The 24,860-nt window shown below is 35.9% G+C and overlaps 2 protein-coding genes across 2 annotated transcripts in view; one reads left to right on the top strand and one right to left on the bottom strand.

The window, feature by feature from the left end:
* The window catches only part of LOC121367406 (integrator complex subunit 13-like), a 253,339-nt gene extending 237,061 nt beyond the window's left edge, over positions 1 to 16,278 (bottom strand). The window contains exons 1-4 of the mRNA XM_041491560.1: positions 15,592 to 16,278; positions 9,124 to 9,189; positions 4,421 to 4,611; positions 2,057 to 2,137 (exon numbers count right to left, since the gene is read on the bottom strand). Coding sequence (XP_041347494.1) covers positions 2,057 to 2,137; positions 4,421 to 4,611; positions 9,124 to 9,189; positions 15,592 to 15,843 — 590 coding nt within the window. The 5' untranslated portion in view covers positions 15,844 to 16,278. The remainder of the gene's footprint in view (positions 1 to 2,056; positions 2,138 to 4,420; positions 4,612 to 9,123; positions 9,190 to 15,591) is intronic.
* Positions 16,279 to 16,479: 201 nt separating this feature from the next.
* On the top strand, positions 16,480 to 22,952 carry LOC121367408 (EF-hand calcium-binding domain-containing protein 10-like). Its single transcript, XM_041491562.1, has 4 exons — positions 16,480 to 16,609; positions 21,264 to 21,428; positions 21,927 to 22,017; positions 22,794 to 22,952. The coding sequence occupies exons 1-4, from the start codon at positions 16,489 to 16,491 to the stop codon at positions 22,843 to 22,845; spliced, it is 429 nt and encodes a 142-aa protein (XP_041347496.1). The 5' UTR covers positions 16,480 to 16,488; the 3' UTR covers positions 22,846 to 22,952.
* Positions 22,953 to 24,860: the final 1,908 nt, after the last annotated feature.

Here is a 24,860-nt window from a genome sequence, read left to right as displayed (position 1 = left end):
ACAGTTTGCAAATGTTGGCATTGCTAACTGTCGCTGAATGCGGGGTGACGATGTCTTTTTATCCACAGAGAATGAGTCTGTTTGGCTAACCTAACACTTACCAGCATCTCAGAAGCACGCGAAGACTGAAGCTGGCTCATACAATATGGAAGTTATTCAAAGAATAAACTGTTCACAACGCATGGACAATGAACAGGACAATCACATACAGTGTAATATTTCTGATAGATGCAAATAAAGAGAGAATATAAAAAATCACACTTCAACATTGTGTGGATTACCATACAAATATTTAAATACAAATTTGATAAAATTATTTATAAATTGTAATCTCAACATTCATGCTAGAAGCCATATTAAAAGAGATAACCAGGCAAGAGAAATGGGTGTACTTATTAAATGATACTGCACATTGAAAAAAGAAGAAGATAAAAGAAGATGGGCATATATTTGCAATGAGAATTCTCTTGTCTGTCCTGAGATATATGATAGAAACATGTAGTTACAACATTCAACGTTGGCTACATTTGCAATAGTTTTTTAGGGGGTAATTAGTCTTTGAAAATATTGACCAAATTCAAGTTTAATTCTGATTTGGTGAACAACAGCTTAAAACGTGAATATTACTTGATGACACTTTTCACATTCAGGCTTTTTCAACATTGTTTTAATGGTTTTTATTATTTTGATTCCTATCATCTTCATGTTTGTTGGATGTGGGTTTTTTTGTTTGGTCAGCCTAGTATTTATTCATGTTATTTGAAAATATGTATGCAAACAGCTTCATCAAGATACTGCCTCCTTTATGGTTCACCGCAGTTTTCTTAACCTCAAACCTGCAGAATAATTATTACCTCCCCTTAAACTGAGCCACTGAAATACATGCAAGAGGCCATCCATAATGTATGTACACACAAAATCTGGGATTATTTTTACACCCCCTCCCCCCACGTACATTTTGTGTACCTTTGATCATTAGCCACTCCCACATGTACAGGATCAGTGATCCTTCTCTGTGATACCTACTCTCTCTGTAAGTTTCTGTACGTAACACCCAACCCCACCTCCCTCTCTGTGATCCCTCCTCTCTCTGTAAACTTTCTGTAAGTAACACCTGACCCCACCTCCCCTCTCTGTGATCCCTCCTCTCTGTACGTAACACCCAACCCCACCTCCCTCTCTGTGATCCCTCCTCTCTCTGTAAACTTTCTGTAAGTAACACCTGACCCCACCTCCCCTCTCTGTGATCCCTCCTCTTTGTACGTAACACCCAACCCCACCTCCCCTCTCTGTGATCCCTCCTATCTGTAAGTAACACCCAACCCCACCTCCCCTCTCTGTGATCCCTCCTCCCTCTGTAAACTCTCTGTAAGTAACACCTGACCCCACCTCCCCTCTCTGTGATCCCTCCTCCCTCTGTAAACTCTCTGTAAGTAACACCTGACCCCACCTCCCCTCTCTGTGATCCCTCCTCTCTGTACGTAACACCCAACCCCACCTCCCCTCTCTGTGATCCCTCCTCTCTGTAAGTAACACCCAACCCCACCTCCCCTCTCTGTGATCCCTCCTCCCTCTGTAAACGCTCTGTAAGTAACACCTGACCCCACCTCCCCTCTCTGTGATCCCTCCTCTCTGTACGTAACACCCAACCCCACCTCCCCTCTCTGTGATCCCTCCTCTCTGTAAGTAACACCCAACCCCACCTCCCCTCTCTGTGATCCCTCCTCCCTCTGTAAACGCTCTGTAAGTAACACCTGACCCCACCTCCCCTCTCTGTGATCCCTCCTCCCTCTGTAAACTCTCTGTAAGTAACACCCAACCCCACCTCCCCTCTCTGTGATCCCTCCTCCCTCTGTAAACTCTCTGTAAGTAACACCTGACCCCACCTCCCCTATCTGTGATCCCTCCTCCCTCTGTAAACTCTCTGTAAGTAACACCTGACCCCACCTCCCCTCTCTGTGATCCCTCCTCCCTCTGTAAACTCTCTGTAAACCTCCCCTCTCTGTGTGTATGTACATTATGGATGGCCTATAAGCACTCTGCTACATGTACTCACCCCTCTTGTGAAGCGGCAAGCTTGTTATGTTCAGTGATGGCATCCAGCACACATTCTTCTAACATTCGCACATGGTTTTCACTAAACAAGACAAACAAATGAATTAATGACCAGTATGTTAACAAGCATTTTGAGAGTACTGCTAAAGCAATACATGTCCCCTACCGGGCCCAACAATTTTTTGTATTTACTAAATTCAAAGGCCATAACTCTGAAAAGAGGGTAAATCACCATGAAACTTCAACTTGACATGTAAAGCTATATACAAATGATATAAAGCTATATACAAAATATCATCTTGATATCTCCAGGCACTGCAAAAATCCAGACAACACATTTTTACATCTCCTAAATTCAAGGGCCATAACTCCGTTAAATATGGGTAAATCGCCATGAAAGTGAAACTTGATCTGTAACAGTGCATGATAAACCTATACACAAAATTTCACCTCAATATCTAAAGGTCTTCTGAAAAAAGTCTGGAAAACAAATTTTCACACCTCCTCAGTTCAAGGGCTATAACTCCCGTCAAAAATGGGTAAATTGTCATGAAAGTCAAACTTGATCTGTAACAGTACATGATGAAGCTATACACACACGTTCAGCTCAATACCTTAAGGCCTTCTGAAAAAAACATCCGGAAAACATGGGACAGATGGATGGACAGACAGACAGAAAGTTGGAGATGAAACCTATGGTCCCCTCTGTTTGGACCGGTTGGGTACTAATAACACAAGGCGTTTTTGCCACAGTAATATGTTTCTGATCAATAAGGTCTGTTTAACAAATAAAATTACATTTAAATATGCTTTGTTTAGAATATCAGTGTTTCTAATCATTCAAATATTATTTGGAGGTAAAATCCAGTTTGGGTTATACATGTACTTGAAAACATTATGACAACCACATGCTCCTTGAATATACAGACATATTCTAAAGAAACAAATATGTAATTTTACTTTTAAAAAAACCTCAGTTAGTTGCAAACATCTTACAAAAGAATAAACCCCTCAAGATTTTAATATATTGTTCAATAATGGGACCAGTGACAGAATCCCTTTTATTACCCATATTGTTATAAATATGTTGGTACATACCAAAGTGATACGCCCCACTAGAACACCACTTTGACATCACACGATGATGTCATCGATTGGTGCACTACAACCTTACAAGAACATCAACCAAACGAGTTGTGTGATATAAATTAAGATCGATTGTGGGTAATAAATATGATATTAAAATCACTACCATTTCGTATCATGTTTATGTCCCTCGTAAAATAATTTTCATTGTCACAAGCTAAAGTGATAACTGAAAATTATTTCACTCAGGACATAAATGTAATACGAAAAGGAAGCTTGTTTAATATCCTATAATCATGTGTGCTTGTTGAAAATGTTTAGGGGCATGTCCCCCACTTAACCCCAATCTACATGATTTTATACAATTTGTGACAAATTCATAAAAATATTAAAACTATTTGTACATGAAAAACTGTTTATAATATTCTACTAAGTAGTGAAGAACATCAATAACTACATTAGTTCGGACCTATATTTTAGGATTATCAATGTTAACATTGAATAAACAGGGACGCACTATGGTTTTGGAGGGGTTAAAGTGAACCATGACACAAGATTTTTGGAATTAGAATTATGGGGTAGGGATAACAAAAATGGACATAACTTAAGTTTAAATTGACAGAGAATACTCTGTGACCACTCAAAATATTATAATTATTGTGTCACAATGTAGGTCACGAAAGGTCAAAAGGTCACAGATTTTAGGCAATGCTTAAAATCAGACATATAAGCATTTATTTGATTAGTACTCTCTTAATATTCAATTATTTTGCTCTTAACAACTTGAAAACTGTAGGGGACACATTTTGCAACAAATCCGAAGTGTTAGTGTTCATTTATTTTGCAAAGTAGTGTTTGCGTGACAAATGGAAAAAGGTCGTATTTTAACGTTAACAAAAATGTAGCTGTAGTTAAAGGGAAATAAAAATGGTCATATCTCTAAACCAGATCAGTGTTTACTAGCAAGCTGATAGTCCACATATTGATATTGGTGAGAGGTACATGCATACCAGTGAAAGATTCAATTGGGGTCAACAGGTAGGTCATCAGAGGTCAAAAGGTCACGGATGTCAGGCAATGCTTAAAATCTGAAATATAAGCATTTATTTGATTAGTATTCTCTTAATATTCAATTATTTTTTGTGTTAACAACTTGAAAACTGTAGGGGACATATCTTGTAACAAATCCGAAGTGTTAGTGTTAGTTTGCCTTCTATCCACTGGTTGATTATTACACATCCCTGCAACATGACCACATCCACCTTCTGTCACAACGTACCTCTTCATACATGTCATACAAATGATTCTGCCACAATTGCGAATGTCGCTGTCGGTGTTTAGCGCGTCTATCTGGGGCTCGCTGGGCTCACACATGCTCTCGATGGCACGGGTCAGGCCATGCATCACACTGTAGTCTTCATCAGATGTGTCAGTCCCAGGCACGCCTAGGTGAGCCAGAGCCAACATAACCTACAAATACAGGTAAACATACAGGTAAACACAAATTAACACACGTAACAGAGATGACAGTCGGTTTTGAAAACAAATCCTGACAGTTTAATATTGGAGGACATCTCAGATTGGCCCGAGGATTAGGGTTGCACAATGGCAGTCCTCATTCAGAATGCATGCTAAGTATCAGCAAAAACCACATTGTAAACTTTGGATGGAGAATATGGAAAACTGTTGGACTCAAACAGCAGAAAAATGTCTTCCTTACTTTAACCCACACTTTGCCCTGCACCAATAACAAGTCACAGTAAAAATGTCTCCCTTACTTTAACCCACACTTTGCCCTGCACCAATAACAAGTCACAGTAAAAATGTCTCCCTTACTTTAACCCACACTTTGCCCTGCACCAATAACAAGTCACAGTAAAAATGTCTCCCTTACTTTAACCCACACTTTGCCCTGCACCAATAACAAGTCACAGTAAAAATGTCTTCCTTACTTTAACCCACACTTTGCCCTGCACCAATAACAAGTCACAGTAAAAATGTCTCCCTTACTTTAACCCACACTTTGCCCTGCACCAATAACAAGTCACAGTAAAAATGTCTTCCTTACTTTAACCCACACTTTGCCCTGCACCAATAACAAGTCAGGCCTCATGAAGAGCGAAGTCACTTTTTTTTCAAACTTTTGATATGGCAAAGTTTTTAACAGGAAGGAGACTTAAATTTGTAATCTAAACAAATAAAATATGCAAAAAAAGTTATATTAACCCAATACAGTCAAACCTGTCTTAAATGGCAACAATAAGGAGTATATAGTAAAAAGTGGCTGCTGAATACAGGTGAAACTTTTATGTCTGTATTTTTGTAAAAAAAAATTAGTGTCAATACTGCTAATTGATGGAAGTGCTCCAAAGTTTTCTAAAAATCACCTTCCCACATGCCGCCTTCTTGAGAAATAATGAAATATAAATGAAAAACACTAATTTAACTGTTTGGAATTCATTGTCTCACAAGTTTGTCTTCTCTTTTCATTTAATAACTACTCCATGCAGAGTATGGTCCTATTGGATTAATCTACAAACGTCGAGCTTAGATTACCCAGAGGCAATTAAAAGCATTCCACAGTCCCAATTTCTTAACTGATACACAGTGGAGATGTTGGACTGAATGGGTACTACTATCTGTGAAGGTGTGAAGTTTGCTTATTTGCTGCACCTTGTCACTGTTTAACTTTACATTTTTAATTTACAGTGGTCGCTTAACACAGGCATTTTAGCAACTAAGGATCCAATTTAGGTGGCCCCTAGGTGTGTTAGACAAGTGATCGCTTATTACAAGTGCATTTACATTAAAAATCTTTTGGTAGGAAAAACAATGGCAATTTACTGCAGGAGACCACTGATGGCTGTTAGGACAGGTTTGTCTGTATTAGTATTACTACTATTAGTTTATAATTAGGACAGGTTTGTCTGTATTAGTATTACTACTATTAGTTTATAATTAGGACAGGTTTGTCTGTATTAGTATTACTACTATTAGTTTATAATTAGGACAGGTTTGTCTGTATTAGTATTACTACTATTAGTTTATAATTTTTACATCTTTGCTTGTATGTTGAATTTATTAATTATAAAAAAAAGTCTGCGTGAAACTAGTTAATCATTCCCCTTTTTTTTCCACGTCAAATTTTTTTTTTCACTATATTTTCCGGTGAAGCATGACCCAACCTCCCTAAAACATTCACTGGCCAGTCTAGATCCCCATCCTTGTACAAGTTCCAGCACGTACACCTGACAATAGAATTAAAATTACACGCTACAACAATCAGTAGTACATGCAAGCCAGACACGGGTTTTGTCTGAGCTGTGAGCCTGTCACATGATTTTATGGTGCCAGAATCACTTCAAACTCTCAGACACGTAACACCTAATTATTATCTATGAATAGGCGTTCCTCAAGTTCTTCACCATTCATCTGTGATCGTCTACAATGCAAGTATTCACTATTTTTAAAAAGTGACACCAATTTCACTGTACCGTGACTGACACGGCGAAGTGTAGGTGGTCAAAGCGAAGTTTGGGCTCACTTCGCCTGCTCACGTGAGCCCTGCAAGCCATAAACTATGTCTTCCTTACTTTTAAAAAATAACACAAAACCAACCCTTGGAGAGCTAGAGGCCACTTAATTTGGTACTTCAACACTGCTGTGCATATACATGTATTTAGTGTAGGCACAACACTGCAAGATCCACATCAAGTAAAACTGAACTAACATAGTTACTTCCCTTCAATAGTTCTACAGCCTTGAATGCGCCAATGAATATGTTTACATTTTCTCTTTATTCACAGGCTGGTGACAACATATACATATATATTTAGTTTATAAACAAAAGTAAATTAAAAAAAAAAAACAACCAAAAACCTATTTACATGTTAAATCTGTATTTAAATTGTTAATATGAGGGAAAAAAGCCTCAAACATACATGGTATGAGGCAAGAAACCGGTTTAAATTGAACCCAAAGCACAACGTACATGTATTAACTACATATACTGTAGTTGGTTATTAGTCAAGGATCAGGGTCTGGTGCAAAGTGGTCATTGATTGTAAGTTCATCTAATTTCCGGCTCAATATTCTGTGGTGATCAACTCAAATGTCAATGATACAGAGAATCTATCACGAGGTGCCGGGATATAGTTCAGTGGTAGAGTGCTCGTCTCATGTGAACAGAAATTGACCTGCTAACATCCTATCTGCCCACAAAAATTGCACATTATTTTTCAGAGACATATATGTACGCTTGATTATTTTACCTATTTAACTTATGATTCCACTGATTCTTAATACCATAATCCTATAAAATGATCTCAGATGTTTTTATTTAACTTATGATTCCATTGATTCTTAATACCATAATCCTATAAAATGATCTCAGATGTTTTTATTTAACTTATGATTCCATTGATTCTTAATGCCACAATCCTATAAAATGATCTCAGATGTTGTAACAGGGCTTTAGATCTCACTGACTTGGTCACAACAGGCTGTTGTTTGTTCTGAGCACAGTGAGGTCTTTCCTCGTTCTCTCAATCGTATGTTGAAATAACAATATGTAACACAAAAAATAACCACACAATTTTGGATTAAATTGCCTTACATATGATGCACCTACATGTATATTTGTTAAATTTGTATGGTACATTGTATGATTTCCCCTGATAATTAGACATATATCTAAAGGACGGTAGGAAGTAGCCCAGTGGTAAAGCACTTGCTTGATGCACCATTGGTTTGGGATCGATCCCTGTTGGTGGGCCCATTGGGTTATTTGTCATTCTAGCCAGTGCACCATGACTGGTATATCAAAGGCTGTGGTATGTGCTATCCTGTTTATGGGATGGTGCATATAAAAGATCCCTTGCTACTAATGGAAAAATGTAGTGGATTTTCTCTCTAAGACTAAAAATCTGTGGTTTACTTTATAAGAATACAGACCAATGACTTCATTTGAAATGAGCCTGCCGTCATGTGTAGCCACTTGGTGCCCTAATATATTAGTTCATGTTCTACTGCATATTGATTCACTTTGTTCAATCAATGCCAGTGGGTCACAGATCTATATGTGAAATTCATACTGCCCAATATCCAAAAATGTTGCAATTCTTTTTACACTAGGTATGGTATAAACTGTAAACATTAACTCTGTGCTGTTATTTACGTGGCTAAATGACATCATTCCGAATGTTGGCATTTTATCCTCAAGGAAAACCAGGCCCGACAAACTAAATATAGATGAATATGAATACATACATAAAAGTATTTTTGGTGTGCAAGAAAACAACTTGACAACGTATACACATGTATGTATCAAGCAGTGTTTGACCACCAATGTTTGAGAAAGTCACTAGCCCTTATAAAAGCTTTGGTGGGTGCCCTAGCAGCTATTATAGTAATGGTAGTACAATACCAAATAACTTCCGGCTGGGTCAAAGTTGGAGGTGCACCGAACTTTTGATAGAGAAGTGAACACCACAAGTCCTGTGATTGGTTATAAATGTGAGTGTGTTGGTTGTAAAAAATAATAGTTTCATCTGGGTAAAATAAATGTGCAATTTTATTTCATCTAGTACCAATGTGTCAAGTAGCCTTGTGCTTGAAACATGTATGGGGTACCTGTAAAAAAAAGTACTCAAATTTTGTGCGAAACTAGGGTAGTCATAGACGCTACCCGTTATCTCAGAAACGAGCAGCTTGACCCCCATTTTTTTCTGATTCACTTTAAGTGTAAGGGGTGGTAGTATTTATATCCGTGGCGTTTATGTCGGTTGATACGTTGCAGGTAGGAGTTTTAGCCGTATATGTTACTATTGTCGTCTATGGGATTTGATTTGGTAGTGTACACCCTAATAGAGCTGATTATTTCCATTAATGCAGACCACACATTTACTTACAAGGCTAGTGGATTTGTCAAACCCTGATCAAGCCCTTAATTAATAATTATAATAGGTTATTGCTATGCTGCACCTGTTGTATGTTCTGCTCTTTCTGCATCCATGAGTTCAAAGACTTGCTTCCAGCAATAATGCGTATCTGCAAAAGAAAACAAATAGCACTCAATAAACTGTATGTGCTAAAACTCTTGCATACTTGCCTTTAGTTAGAAATCATGTCCTACCAATAAAATGATGTATATATGTGCAGTTTAATCTCATTTATCTGGACAGTACATATGTAATACAAATGTATGTAAAGATGGTTCATCACATGTATTTATCACTATTTTCTAAACAGAACAACATATTTATTTTGACACAAAATAGGTGTATCGTATTGTCAAACTCCTAGAAACAAATACACCAGGGCTTCCAGATTATGGTAGCCCCACTCCCATGGCTAGTGATGTTCCATGTTGGGCTAGTAAATAACTACTATTGCCATGCCCGACGGGGCTTCTAGATTACGGTAGCCCCACTCCCATGGCTAGTGATGTTCAATGTTGGGCTAGTAAATAACTACTATTGCCATGCCCGACGGGGCTTCTAGATTACGGTAGCCCCACTCCCATGGCTAGTGATGTTCAATGTTGGGCTAGTAAATAACTACTATTGCCATGCCCGACGGGGCTTCTAGATTACGGTAGCCCCACTCCCATGGCTAGTGATATTCCATGTTCGGCTAGTAAATAACTATTATTGTCATGCCCGATGGGGCTTCTAGATTACGGTAGCCCCACTCCCATGGCTAGTGATATTCCATGTTGGGTTAGTAAATAACTACTATTGCCATGCCCGACAGGGCTTCTAGATTATGGTAGCCCCACTCCCATGGCTAGTGATATTCCATGTTGGGCTAGTAAATAACTACTATTGCCATGCCCGACAGGGCTTCTAGATTATGGTAGCCCCACTCCCATGGCTAGTGATATTCCATGTTGGGCTAGTAAATAACTACTATTGCCATGCCCGACAGGGCTTCTAGATTATGGTAGCCCCACTCCCATGGCTAGTGATATTCCATGTTGGGCTAGTAAATAACTACTATTGCCATGCCCGACAGGGCTTCTAGATTATGGTAGCCCCACTCCCATGGCTAGTGATATTCCATGTTGGGCTAGTAAATAACTACTATTGCCATGCCCGACAGGGCTTCTAGATTATGGTAGCCCCACTCCCATGGCTAGTGATATTCCATGTTGGGCTAGTAAATAACTACTATTGCCATGCCCGACGGGGCTTCTAGATTACGGTAGCCCCACTCCCATGGCTAGTGATATTCCATGTTGGGCTAGTAAATAACTACTATTGCCATGCCCGACGGGGCTTCTAGATTATGGTAGCCCCACTCCCATGGCTAGTGATGTTCAATGTTGGACTAGTAAATAACTACTATTGCTATGCCCGACGGGGCTTCTAGATTATGGTAGCCCCACTCCCATGGCTAGTGATATTCAATGTTGGACTAGTAAATAACTACTATTACCATGCCCGACGGCTAGCAGGGCTTCTAGATTATGGTAGCCCCACTCCCATGGCTAGTGATATTCAATGTTGGGCTAGTAAATAACTACTACTGCCATGCCCGACGGGGCTTCTAGATTACGGTAGCCCCACTCCCATGGCTAGTGATATTCAATGTTGGGCTAGTAAATAACTATTATTGTCATGCCCGATGGCTAGTGAAAAAAAGTGGTCAAATGCTGATGTCCTGTCCCCACCCCCACCCCCCACCCCAATCTAAGGGTTTCTAAGCTCTATCTCTCTCTCTTTAGGTGACATATTTGATTATTACTATTAGTAAAGTTGTATTTACTCGAAGTAGGGATAGTGAATTTTTAATTGTGGCTAGTAAATTTTAAAAATCACTGATCTCATGGCTAGTGGATTTAAAAAACAATTCTAGAAGCCCTGTACACATTGAGCAGAAAAACAATTCTAGAAGCCCTGTACACATTGAGCAGAAAAACAATTCTAGAAGCCCTGTACACATTGAGCAGAAAAACAATTCTAGAAGCCCTGTACACATTGAGCAGAAAAACATCTGCTATATTCACATTAAAGTATAGTTTGCAAGTTACATTAGTGAAAATCAGCTGGCTCAACTTAGGGCCAGTACATTCTAGGAATGCTTGTCAGCTCATTCCCACTTGCCCATGAACATCCTTTGGGTGATATACACTTATTATTACATGTGTTGGACAAAGTTAACATTTGTTCTGTTTAATTTGTTTTTATTCCAGCATATTTGTCAGCTACATACATGTGCATCTATATTTATCAAACCGACCTCGGTAGTGTCATGGTTAGGCTATCGGTCTACAGGCTGGTAGGTACTGGGTTCAGATCCCAGTCGAATCATGGGATTTTTAATCCAAATACAGACTCCAAACCTTGAGTGAGTGCTCCGCAAGGCTCAATGGGTATGTGTAAACCACTTGCACCGACCAGTGATCCATAACTGGTTCAACAAAGGCCATGGTTTGTGCTATCCTGTCTGTGAGAAATGCAAATAAAAGATCCCTTGCTGCCTGTCATAAAAGAGTAGCCTATGTGGTGACAGCAGGTTTCCTCTAAAAACCAGTGTCAGAATGACCATATGTTTGACGTCCAATAGCCGATGATAAGATAAAAAATCAATGTGCTCTAGTGGCGTTGTTAAATAAAACAAACTTTACTTTTACTATATTTATCAAATTAGTTTCATAACAACACAGGACACATTTTGTTCAGTATCGCAGCACGATTCACTACGCAAGTTTCAGAGATCGCTACACAATTTTAAAACCGTAGTTGCTAATCCATTTTCAATGGGCTAGAAATATTGCTTATCAAGATTTTGGAAACAGAATTTTCCATGCAGCAAATCTTCAAATCGATATTGGCTACCAAAGTATATATGTAAGCTGTGTAATACAAATGAGGACTTAGATTTTTTTAGTACAATCATTAAGTTAAAGTTAGTTTTGTTGCATGACACAAATTGATTTATTAATCACTGGGTATATTGAATATCAAACATTTGGACATTTTTACATATAGTCTTTGAGAGGAAACCCGCTACATTTATCCATTAGTAGCAAGGGATCTTTTATATGCTTCATCCCGCAGACAAGATAGCACATACCATGACCTTTAACATACCAACTGTTCATGGTATGTGCTATCTTGTCTGCGGGATGAAGCATATAAAAGATCCCTTGCTACTAATGGATAAATGGATAATGGTTATATTGAGAATTAGGCTAATGGTATCACCAACGTGAACCAATCCTAGACCGATGATGCATCAGGCAAGTTCTTTTCACTGGGCTACGTCTTGCCCGTAAAGGAATGCTCACGCAAGGCTTTTAGACTGGTATGCATATTCAATTATATATCAAAAAGTCAAGTTTGTTTTATTTAACGACGCCACTAGAGTACACTGATTTTTTATCTTATCATCTAAAATCACAGAACTAACCAATTACGTAGTCCCAGAGAAAAGAACATTATCACTTGGGTATCGTGAGTGGTTGTTTTTTGCTTTGATCCAACATACCCTACCAATAGGCCTAATAGTACATGCCTTTTTCACTTTGGATTTGTAAGAGAGAAAAATACTACAACCCCATTTCGTTCTATTAATGCAAACAGAAATATATTGAGTTAAATAGTTTATTATATATTGAGTTAAATAGTTTATTATATATTGAGTTAAATAGTTTATTATATATTGAGTTAAATAGTGTATTATATATTGAGTTAAATAGTGTATTATATATTGAGTTCAATAGTTTATTATATATTGAGTTCAATAGTTTATTATATATTGAGTTCAATAGTTTATTATATATTGAGTTAAATAGTGTATTATATATTGAGTTAAATAGTTTATTATATTATCAAGTCATTTACTGGGCTAGCTCTGGCACTCGCCAAATTCGCCAAATGCGAATTTTGAAAGTAGTTGGCAAATTTTATTTTAATTTGGCGAAATAATTTCATGTAAAAATTTACATTTTTTAGAAAGTAACTGTCGATTTCTGCAAATTTTTGAAGTTTAATAGACAATTTGGCGAAACATTTTGCTCACCCAGAGCTAGCCCTGCATTTATGTTGTTTTTACAAGACAGGTTGATGAAAGCGGGCACTTTGTCGTAAATCGTTGCATTTGTTTACACTGTGCATACAGGAATTGGTAGGAGCTTACATCACTTTGCCCCAAGCTAGAATACCGGACGCAACGAAAACAAAAGAAAATGGCTGCCCCTAGTTAGCCGGAATACTCACATTTTTTTTATTAACTGTAAAATTACGTGTTTTTCAGTTCTTATAGTGTCAGTATGTGTTGGTGGTCTGGGTATGCATCTTTCCAACAAATAAGGCTCATAACTGATTTACTTCCCCTCTAACCTTCTGACTACTACAGGCGAGATATCTTGCCCGATGTCACACCATTAAACATACTGTGTAAAGTGTATTCCCCATTTCATATTTCCCGCCGTTTTGTACCTAACACTCACCAGAAACAAATTTTTTTAAACAGGAAACAGTTTATCTGACAGCATGCTAGCTTTTGTTTGTTTTTCAATGGAAAATACCTTGGAATTTTGAGTTTAAAAAGTGTTTTTTGGCAAGTATTTTCGCTTGACAACAATGGCAGCACGTCACATGAAAATCACCAAATATTGGGATATGGATTGTAGTTTGTTTTTTTAATAAAATAAAAATTGTGGTCAGAAAATCAGTCCCAAAAAGTGTGGGGGGGGGGGGGGGGGGAGGGTGGCACACTTTTATATTTACAAACATTTACACTATTATAAAGCAAATATAAAGCAAAATATCTGAAAAGTGGGGGGCACATGACCCTCCCCCCCCCCCCCCCCCCGACTCCTATGCTAGTGGACATAAATACTGGACAGCTCGCCACAAATGCGCGTAAGTAAACATGACTTTTTCTTTCAATTTCTTGCCGAATTTAATCAACGTTAATTGATCTAAAATATCATAAAAATTATAAAAACCCACGAAAATAATACTTACAGATTCAAATATGAACTTTATTTGATGTATTTATAAAACATTTAAGTGAATACATGTGAGTAAAAATTATAAACTTATACCAACTCAACATCGTTTTTATCAAAATTAATCCAGTAGTTTAAAGGTTAAGTATTGATAAATAGCAGGGATGAGTTTGTACATTTACCAGGCAAAGGGGCAAGACATGCAGTAACATTTTGGGAGGGGCAAGTAGTGGCTTACACAGACTAGAGCGAACGGACCAACCACTCGTCACGAGTTGTGTAAGTGGCCATCTTAGTTCTGGGATGAGCTGACCTGCTCCTCTTTAAGCTGGACATATCTAAATAATAATTTGTTGGTGGGATTTAGCTCAATCGGTAGAGCGCACGCCTGAGGTGCTTGCGTCACAGGATCGAATCACCTCAGTGAATCCATTCAGCTGATTAGGTTTTTTCTTGTTCCAACCAGTGCACCACAGCTGGTCAAATGTTATGGTATGTGCTTTCCTGTCTGTGAGAAAGTGCATATAAAAAATCCCTTGCTGCATCAGGAAAATGTAGTAGGTTTCCTCTGTTGACTGCGAGTCAGAATTACCAAATGTTTAAAATCCAATAGCTTATGATTAATTAATGAATCAATGTGCTCTAATGGTGTCGTTAAACAAAACAAACTTCTTCTTCTTCTAAATAATAATTTGGTGAATTTGATAATAAATCTGTAAATTAAATTTAAATTAAAATAATTGGTCAAAACGGCTCTAAAAAGTCAAAATGGCCAAAGTGTAAAAGTCAAAATGGCCCTTAAGTAAAATCAAAACGGCCAAAGTGTAAATGCAAGATAAATGGTATTGCCTCGTAGCTCATGGAGATGGTATGACCAGTGGCCTGACCCAGGGTAGAGTTAATGTTATGGGATAAATTTTGATTACTAGTATTTATTTCAAATAGGGGGATGGATTTTGAATTTTAACTCAAGTCGTCTGCCGTAATAGGCAAAATGTCTTTAAAATGAGCTGCTGTGTGTGTATGTTTTTATTATTATTATTTATGTGGTAAAGTAGTGTAATAAAAGGTTATTGTGATACAGTTTCTGTTGAAAACGTGTAGTAATAAAGTGTTCACCAGTGATACCATTGTTTTTATACATATATTTTTGGATTGCCTGTGATATATTGATTATATCGGTTAACATTAGTAATGAGAATTAATTTAGTGTTATGGTAAGATAACTATTTCCTTTGGCCGTTTTGACTATTTCCTTTAGCGGTTTTAACTTTTTTCTTTGGCTATTTTGACTTTTTGTCTTTGGCCATTTTGACAAGTTTGTATGTTCAGGGCTGTTTCATCCTGGGACCGTTTTGACCGCATACCATCAATATTATAACACATCTTTTTAGCAAATTAATAATGAACAGGATGTACCAAATTCAAATTTAATTCACATTTGGTAATTTGACAAATTTTTATTCATAGCAAATAAGTACGGTACTTACCAATTTTTTAACAGGATAAATGTCGAAAACAATTCGCATGTATTCTATCATGCATTCCAAATTACAACACCAAAGTGACTTTGTAATTGGAGCTGCAGGTATTATTCCTGGCGTTTTCATTCGAAGTAACACATCATACTCAATAGGTTGTTTACATGACTTTGAAAAATATTGACTTCTGTCCAATACAAATGCAGTTTTGTGTGAAAGTGTTAAGGACCTTGCAAACTCACGATTTGTTACTTTATCCATTTGAATGTGAATCACAGACTGAAGTAGATTTAATACTGTTAAATTTTACAATTTAAATAAAATGTTATTTCTTTTTTTCTTTAATTTCTAGTCACTTTCAATTGTTTAAGAATACCCTTTAGATATGTTGTTCACACTTTTATGTGACTGTCAAAATCGTAATAATATTAGTTTGAACGTTTAAATCTTATTGAACTCTCTTCTTCCCGGCTTTCGTAACATCGTAACATGAAGACTGAAGCAGTGAAGTGAAGTTTACAGTTCAAAACAAGGAATAAAGTTACTCTAATTAAATGAAACCATATACAATGAGAAGACGTTTACACAATCATTATTTTAATATATAAAACATTTTCCGATAACTATCATACTTTACACATAACGTAAATTATTAAACAAATATTTGTTCGTTGTTATTGTTTGTGGGCGCTGACATCTTTGAAAAGCCTGGAAAGAGAGCCCAGTCTCGTTTAGACGATATTTCTTTTTCATTTTATTCAAATTTTATTTTGAATAATTTAGAAATAAATATTACATAAATAAATAGATAGTTGTATTTATTTTCTGAGTCTATGCCACTAATGCATTTTATTGCTATTAACATATTATTTTTACTGTTGCCACGGTTACATTATTTGTGTAAAGATGGCGACCGAGAGTAAGGAACTGGGACCGCGAGAAACTGAAGCTCACGAATATATGGAAAAACATCGAATATTAGAACTTTTCAATAATCTGACTACACAACTTATATATAACCGACCAGGTATTACCGTATTGTATTTAATTTTATTGTCTAATAAGTATCTGTCGTGTTGTATGTAAAATTAATAAGAAACCGCGTAAATCCTATTCCCGTTACATTCTGGTTTTTCAATTGTTATAATAAATGTTATCATTCAAATATGTTATAATAAAAATACATTAAAATAATATACATTTAATTTTAGGAAAAGCGAGTGCAGAGCAGCACACTCTAGTTTTGGGAAAAGTTTCAATATAAAATAAATAAAATATCCTGGCATCATGTTTTCGATACGATAAGCAAACAATTAAAATATAATATAAACAATATTTCGTACATACAATACTACTTTACCTTTCTCATTAGTTTATGGTGAAAAACAGTGATAATTTCCCATGAACGCCAAGTTTTTCTCCCAAAACACTGCCTGCTAAGTCATACAGGTGTCTCCGCTATATTTTCACAAACGTCATATGTTTTCATTGTTTCTTTGGCTGTTTATTTTTGTCCTTGTTATGGCAGTGAAGGGTCTATACTCCATGCAATAATTTACATCAAAATCTTCATTTGAAAATAAAATCATAAACTGTTTGCAACTTGTAAAAAATATTGAATAATTTTCAGACCAATAGACAGTGTTCACTGAAAACATATTTATATTATGTTTTCGTCACAGGCTAATGTCTAATCCTCTTCTTATATGTATCAACGACACCAAAATTCAGATTGTCTCCTTAAGTACTCTGACAGAGGTACAGAACTATATATTTTAAAAAAATCTAATTCCACCAAACCACCTTTATTTGTAGTAAATTTAATGCACATGTAAACATGCCCCCCACCAGAATTACCAAAAGAACTTTGCTGTGAATGACATAAGAGGTAACCCAACCAGCCTTCCATAAATTTTATTGTTCAGTGTAATGATCACGTGGTATATCGTCTAACTTTGGCAGGTCAGATGTCAGTGTTGCAGATGATAACTTTACAGGGATTTGTGATACCTGAATTTTGCTATGAGAGGCATTTCATTAGTACCAAAATATTGCATTACGAAAAACTGATAACATGAACATTATTTATGGTATTATACTTAAAACATAAAGTTGGCAGCTTGACTTGAAGCATTTTTAATATTGTGAGGAAAAAGACACTTCGTTGTTATGTTCAGGCTGATAGTGACGTAATATCTTGCATAATCTCGCGATACATGCAGTTACAAAGTATCGAAAACATATGTCGATCGAAATTGTATGATACCAATATATCCTTGTTTGTCGAAAAACATCCTACTAAGGTCTACAACAGTCACTTTTCGGACCCTTGTTTTGGCTTTGTACACAATTAACTAAAATATATCCAAAGGTAATTTTTTGATATGATATATTTAACAAAAGGTACTTTTTTATTTCTTTCCTCATGTAAAATAAAACAACACAGACCTGTAAACAGCGTTATCTGCATGTTATAGAAATTTGACAGGAGTCAAGGTTAATTGACCACTTTTTATTTTAATGTGGGGAAGCATTGTAATAATATAGCTAATTTTGAATTTGAATGACGTCACTTTGCATCTCCTTACAATAACCATAAAATGGGAACATGACATTTCCGTTTTAAGAATGCTGGAAAAATTCCAATGCAAAATTGCTATTGAATGTTTTTTGTTTGAACATTACTAACTCACCTGAATGTGTTTGAAGAAATCTTGTGATTAAAAAATTGTACCTTTTACGAAATATGGATTTCAAGTGAAATTACGGTAAGATATGCTATATGTATTGTGTACGAAGCCAAAACAAGGTTGCGAAAAATGACTCTCGTCGACTTTTAGGTGATATCATTGGAATACTGACGTCATTCAAATTCGAAATTAGCTATATTATTACAATGCTTCGCCACATTAAAATAAAAACTGGTCTACTAACCTTGACCCCTATCAAATTTCTATAACAAGCAGACATCGCTGTTTACAGGTCAGTATTTTATAATTTTTCATAATTCTGGACAAAATATTCATTTTATGTTTCAAAAGATGAAAGAAATAAAAAGTACCTTTTGTCAAATATATCATATTAAAAAATTACCATTGGTTATTTTTTATTTATTGTGTACGAAGCCAAAACATGGGTCTGAAAAGTGACTGTCGTCGACTTTAGGCATAGTAAAAAAAAGTGTTTTGGTTCTGGTTACCCGACCATCCCTAGATTTTTGGTGCCAACCCTAAACTTTAAAAAAAAAAAAAATTCCTCTTTGTTTTTTTTACCAGTTTTATTTAATAATTCCATTTAAATCAATCCTAATTTTCATCGATTCTAAAAATAACAACTGCAGAGAGATGCCACGAGATCTGTCAGTCTGAGATCTCGTTACCAGAAGACCCGGAACACTGTGTGATTTTACATATAGTCTTTAAGCTTCCAAGGAGTTTTGAATGAAAAGCTTCCAATATTGAGAGCCATAATTCAGCCGATTCACAAGTTCCGAGTAGTTCCGAATTAATTCCGAGAACATGTTGCGATGTAAGTCAATGGCATCTTCCAGTTCCATTTACAAAGTAGAATTTTAAAAATGTGCCCATTCATAACAGGTGATATTATTTAAATCCATTTCAAATAAAATAACATTCACTGAATTGTTTTCATGTATTCGCCCTCTTTTTTATTGACAGTTATTCTTGAGCTCATACTAAGGTCTCACTACACAGATGTCATCTGCCATTGAAACCCATGTTAAATTGCCCAACTTCAAACGAAGATTGCCAATAGAACGAGTTCTTTTTTCTTTTCTTTTTTTCTTTTTTTTTATTATTTCACCACCAAATATACAGCATACATATAAGAGAAGCATACATAAATAATAAAAACAAAAGAAAAAAAACACAAAAACAAACAAACATGTTATAATAATGGTCTCCCATTTATATATACTAGTATATATCAATATATTTCCTGTGGAAAAGAAAAAAGGTATATACCGATGATCAACTTGTAATTAGTTATAAACTAAAAACATATACAATAATATATATTTTATACAATTAATTTTGTCCAAATATTCAAATTTTCCTCAAATTTAGTTGTCCTGTTATTTATTGTAGCAATATATTTATCTATATAATAATACATGTTCAGATTGTTCTGGAATCCAGTTAACGTTAGTTTTTTACTTTTGCATTTTGACTTATATATGTATTGTTTTGCAATTAGAAGTATTAAATTGACAATATTATCTTTTTTAGAATAATTAGGATTGCCTAAAATAATTGTTTGTGCATTTATTTGGAGTCTAATTTTAGTTTTCAAGAATATCCAGTTGATAACAGTATTCCAGAATGCTTGAACATGTTTACATAACCAAAAAAGATGCATTAAATCTTCACTAAACGTATGACAAAATTCACATTTATCTGATTTGTTAATACCATATATAACCAAATGCTTATTTATTGTTAAAATAAATAAAAATATCTTGTATTGAAAGTAACGGAGCCCTGTGTCGGTGGTTAGCTTGATAGGGATAAGATATACATTTTCCCACCATAATAGAACGAGTTCTTGTTGGCACTAACAACATACACCATTGCGAACATACATTATATAAGCATTTATTTTCACTCCAAAATTGAGAACATTTGTGTCTCAGTTTTTTGCTATATGACCGCATCTGGTTGTAGTACCGGTCCGAACAGGTGGTTCATTAACCGATTCACTCCGGCTGTCACTTGCGCTATATACCAATGTCCCAAAAGGTCGATGCACAATATTACAAAATAACATGGGCAAAATACAGCCAGAAGGCTTACCATTAAACATACATATTGTTTTAATTCTTCACCATTTCCTAGAAGTGAATATGTGAACCATAACATGTCACAATTAGTAACTATAGTGGACCGTGATGAATGAACTCTCACCCAGAAATGATCTGTGTAGTGAGACCTAAGCTTTGTCGGAACTGTAAATTGTGCAGACATGATTTTTTTTCTTCTTCACATTGTTTAATATTCAACATCTTTGAAACCCTTTACTTCTTGGCACAGCATTGAGATTAGATAGTAATACATTATCGGGAGCCAGGAACACTGAGATAATTAGTAGAATATAATATTCCGAAATATATACACGTATAAAATACCTGTATTCTCATACTCACCTCCACTGATTCATTAAAATTTTACATTTTAATTACCTTTGTCAGATTTGATATTAAACTTTTTTCCAATAAACAAATTATAGTATTATTTTAGTGTCATCGTAGTTTACAACCTTACAGTGTAGTATTAGACTTCGGTGGTGTTTACATTACTGATTTTGGTTGGACTAGGTTTGGACATGTTTTTTTGTCTAGAAAATAATTAATCATTCTGATTAGAGTATGTATTGTCAGTTGCACTGTAACACAAAGAAAACAGCTTTTAAAATAATCTGGAATACTATTCAGCAAATATTAGCTCGAAAATGGGGGGGGGGGGGGGGGGGGGGGGGGGGGGGGGGGGGGGATAAAAAATAAAACGTAATCCCTATCTACCCTAATTTTTGGGGTCATGAAACATCAGAAAACTCAGTCTCTAATTTTCTGGAAATCTATCCTCATTCAACCACCCAATTTCCAAAGTACTGGCCTGTTAATTTTTACAGTAATTTATTCTTATTTGAACTAAACTGTATTTCAGATGATCCAAAGAAGTTTACGATTGAGGTCTTGGAGAGACTGATGAATGCCCGAACTGCTCACCGCGAATATCCATGTGTTTTTGACGACTCCAATATCACCTCTCTGTTTGGTATGCTTGACCCTACGCAAACGGGCTATGTGTCCTACCAACAATATGCAGAAGGTATGTCACCTACCTACAATAAGAAAGAAGGTATCACCTACTAGCTAGCTTACAAGCATTTTGTAAGATTTGTCATTTTTAGACTCGACACCCACAGGACCATGTAAACATCTAGTTTAAAGGAGTATTTAGATTACAGAGATTCTTTTCTTTACCGACATCGAAAAAGGGACCATGAAAAACGACCACAGTTTTGATAGAATTCATGTCTCAAATTTAATGATGGCAAAATTGCCATAGGTAACTTGGAGAACATTTTCTGTTGTGGAGCCCAACTGATCGACTTTTGATTGTAATCATTCATTGGAACATCACTAATAAAATTCGAACTTTTCATGTGAATACTTTGGAAAACTGTTCTGGGCCATTTGCAAATATTGTACTTTTTCAGATTTGGCATTTGTATTACCATGCATGATCATGTCATGAAGGAGATTCACATTATTAGTGCTATGCCATTTTGCAGAACATTTCAAATATACACTTTAATGTTTTCAGCTATGACCACACTGGGTGTTAAAAACTATGATGAGGAGCCCGATGGCAAAGACATTGACAGGATTCAGTATGATGTATTTATGGCAGAGGCGTAAGTCTTTTTCTCATACTGTAAATCATAAAATATTAGCCATCTTAAAATTTAGCAAAATCCAAATAATTGACATATCAGCAACATAAAACTTGAGCAAAGTCGTAATAATGCTTTTGATGACTCTTGATATTAAGCAGCTTACAGACAACTTAAATATAAATATTTAGTAATTGCTCACTCATGACGTTCATCTGCATATCACACCCTTTACAGAAAGAAAGAAATGTTTTATTTAACGACACACTCAACACATTTTATTTACGGTTATATGGCATCAGACATATGGTTAAGGACCACACAGATTTTGAGAGGAAACCCGCTGTCGCCACTACATGAGCTACTCTTTCCAATTAGCAGCAAGAGATATTTTATTTGCGCTTCCCACAGGCAGGATAGCACAAACCATGGCCTTTGTTGAACCAGTTATGGATCACAGGTCGGTGCAAGTGGTTTACACCTACCCATTGAGCCTTGCAGAGTACTCACTCAGGGTTTGGAGTCGGTATCTGGATTAAAAATCCCATGCCTCAACTGGGATCCGAACCCAGTACCTACCAGCCTGGATACTGATGACCTAACCACGACGCCACCGAGGCCGGTACCCTTTACAGATTACAAATAGTTGTTCTTCATACGTTTTGAAATCTAAGCAGTTTCAACACAATATATTCCCAAATATTAAATCCTTGATACAGTATTACCTTATTTCACATTATTACAAATATTACAATGTATATATTAATCCAGCTGCCATATTTTTATATTGTTTACAGAAGGAAAGGACTTATCCAGGCCTCAGCAACATTTGCGGTACCGAGCCAGTAACAAGTGTTTTTGTGCCACTGACACATCACCCATTGTACATAATTGTATATTGTATTAAAAATTTGGTAGTCCTATTTATTCTGTTATTAAAAAGACTGGAGATAGAATACTCTTTTCATTGGTGTTTTTCACTTTATGACACTGCAATAGAAGTAAATTGGACACAATAACAAAATGTTGCACTGGACACCAGGCCCAAGTTGGGGGATTCGACTAGGAGTTTGTGAAACCCCTGAGATTTGTATGGGGATCCAGGAGCATGCCCCCACCCCCGTAACATTTGAAATCTCTAAGCCTAAAGTGCGTTTTCCTGACATCTGGAACCTAAAAATTGATATCTTAAAACAATGATTTTCAACTATTTTGTAAATTGTATTTTTGTTATTAGTTATTTATTTTTGTTTGTGTTTAAGATAATTGAAATTTTAGCACACAACAGGAGTTAAGGGTATTGACCCGAGGTATATGTTCGGCAATTTATTTTTATAGGCTAAGTAACAGGAAAGGTACGTGTACCTCAGAACTATGATCAGTTCCCTATAATAATGAACATATATATTTATGAAAAACAAAGCATATTACATTCTTACAAAATATATCGTCACGAATCATTGCCAACGCATGCAGCCTCTGTTAAAGGGACATTCCTGAGTTTGCTGCAGTTTTAAGATGTTATTGACTAACAGAGACTTGGTATGTATTTATTTATGTATCATACTAAAATGTTTGATACTTTAATATTAAACTATTAATACTAACTTACGTAGGTATAGACATACATGCATACACCATACGTACATAAATAGTTTCAGGCCCGTACGCAGGATTTTTAATGGGTGGGTGCGAATTGCTCGTGATGGGACCAATCAACATAAAAATAACACCTCAAAACAACGATTACGTAACGTTATTTAAATTTAATAAAGAAAAGTGGACCTTTAGTAATTTGGGGGGGGGGGGGGGGGGGGTGCGTACACACCCGTCGCGGTTCTAATGTAATGTGTAGCCAGCATCAAGAAGCTGAAACCAACAACATTTAACAAGAAGCTGAAATTAACAAGAGCGATCACATGGCTGATGAAAATTAAATGAATGAATGAATGTTTAACGACACCCCAGCACGAAAAATACATCGGCTATTGGGTGTCAAACTATGGTAATGCAAACAAATCAAGATTTAAACAAAAACACAGTGTAAAGAACTGCAAAAATACAAATATCACAGATGGATACTGACTTTTACTCAAAACTTCAATTTTGTGCTGTATGGGCCATTCTCAAAGAGAATGTTATACCCCTGCACCACGGTGAGGTTACAGCACGCGCAGGGGATGAAAATTAATAAAAAAAATTAATGAAAATCACAAAATTGGTGGGTGTGTGGAATTGAGGGGTTAGTTTCGAAAAACAAAAACCACACAAGGAAAAAAAGTACTAGCAGTCAAATTCTTATTTGGAGAAAAAAAGGAAATAAAAGAAAAATTACCCCGTCAAAAACATTAATGTATCTCTATATTTCTATATTTTTAAAATAATTTTTTAAAGATTTTAATGATAGTGAAATGTTCCAAAAATCATTTTATTTCTGTTTTGGAGAGGTTTAGGGTTAGCAGGAGATGTAGTCACTGCCTAAAGAGACACCTTTGTCACTAGACGAGGTTTACATGTTTGTTTTGAATTTGCGTCTTGTTAATTTTGTTTTAATAACTGACATTTAATAATTTAATTTCCTACATCTCTCATTTCATAGTTTAATGTTAAACACATCCTACTATTTAAATGCTATACTTGATTTTTGCTCACTGGTGGCATGCTTCATTCAACAAGTCGGTAGTACAGTATTGGTAGATTCACTGTAATTATTGGTATTCGTGAATATTTATTCGTATTCGAGATCCTATATTCGTGATACATATCGTATTCGACACTTGGTGTATTCGTTGCAGCTCTAATACATACATGTATACACACAGAGTCGTTTTTAGATGAACGTCTTTGAATTTGTCCCGTTTTAA

Source organism: Gigantopelta aegis, chromosome 3, assembly GCF_016097555.1.
Source record: "Gigantopelta aegis isolate Gae_Host chromosome 3, Gae_host_genome, whole genome shotgun sequence".
NCBI classification, from domain to species: Eukaryota; Metazoa; Mollusca; class Gastropoda; order Neomphalida; family Peltospiridae; genus Gigantopelta; species Gigantopelta aegis.
Note: the sequence above shows the minus strand (reverse complement) of the source record. Positions and strands in the feature narration are given on the sequence as shown.

Bases quoted from the DNA above. Each gene is read 5' to 3' on its own strand.
- LOC121367408 (XM_041491562.1), top strand. From the start codon at position 16,489: ATGGCGACCGAGAGTAAGGAACTGGGACCGCGAGAAACTGAAGCTCAC. The intron at 16,610-21,263 runs GTATTACCGTAT...ACTGTATTTCAG, and splicing joins ACTTATATATAACCGACCAG to ATGATCCAAAGAAGTTTACG. The intron at 22,018-22,793 runs GTAAGTCTTTTT...TATTGTTTACAG, and splicing joins GATGTATTTATGGCAGAGGC to AAGGAAAGGACTTATCCAGG.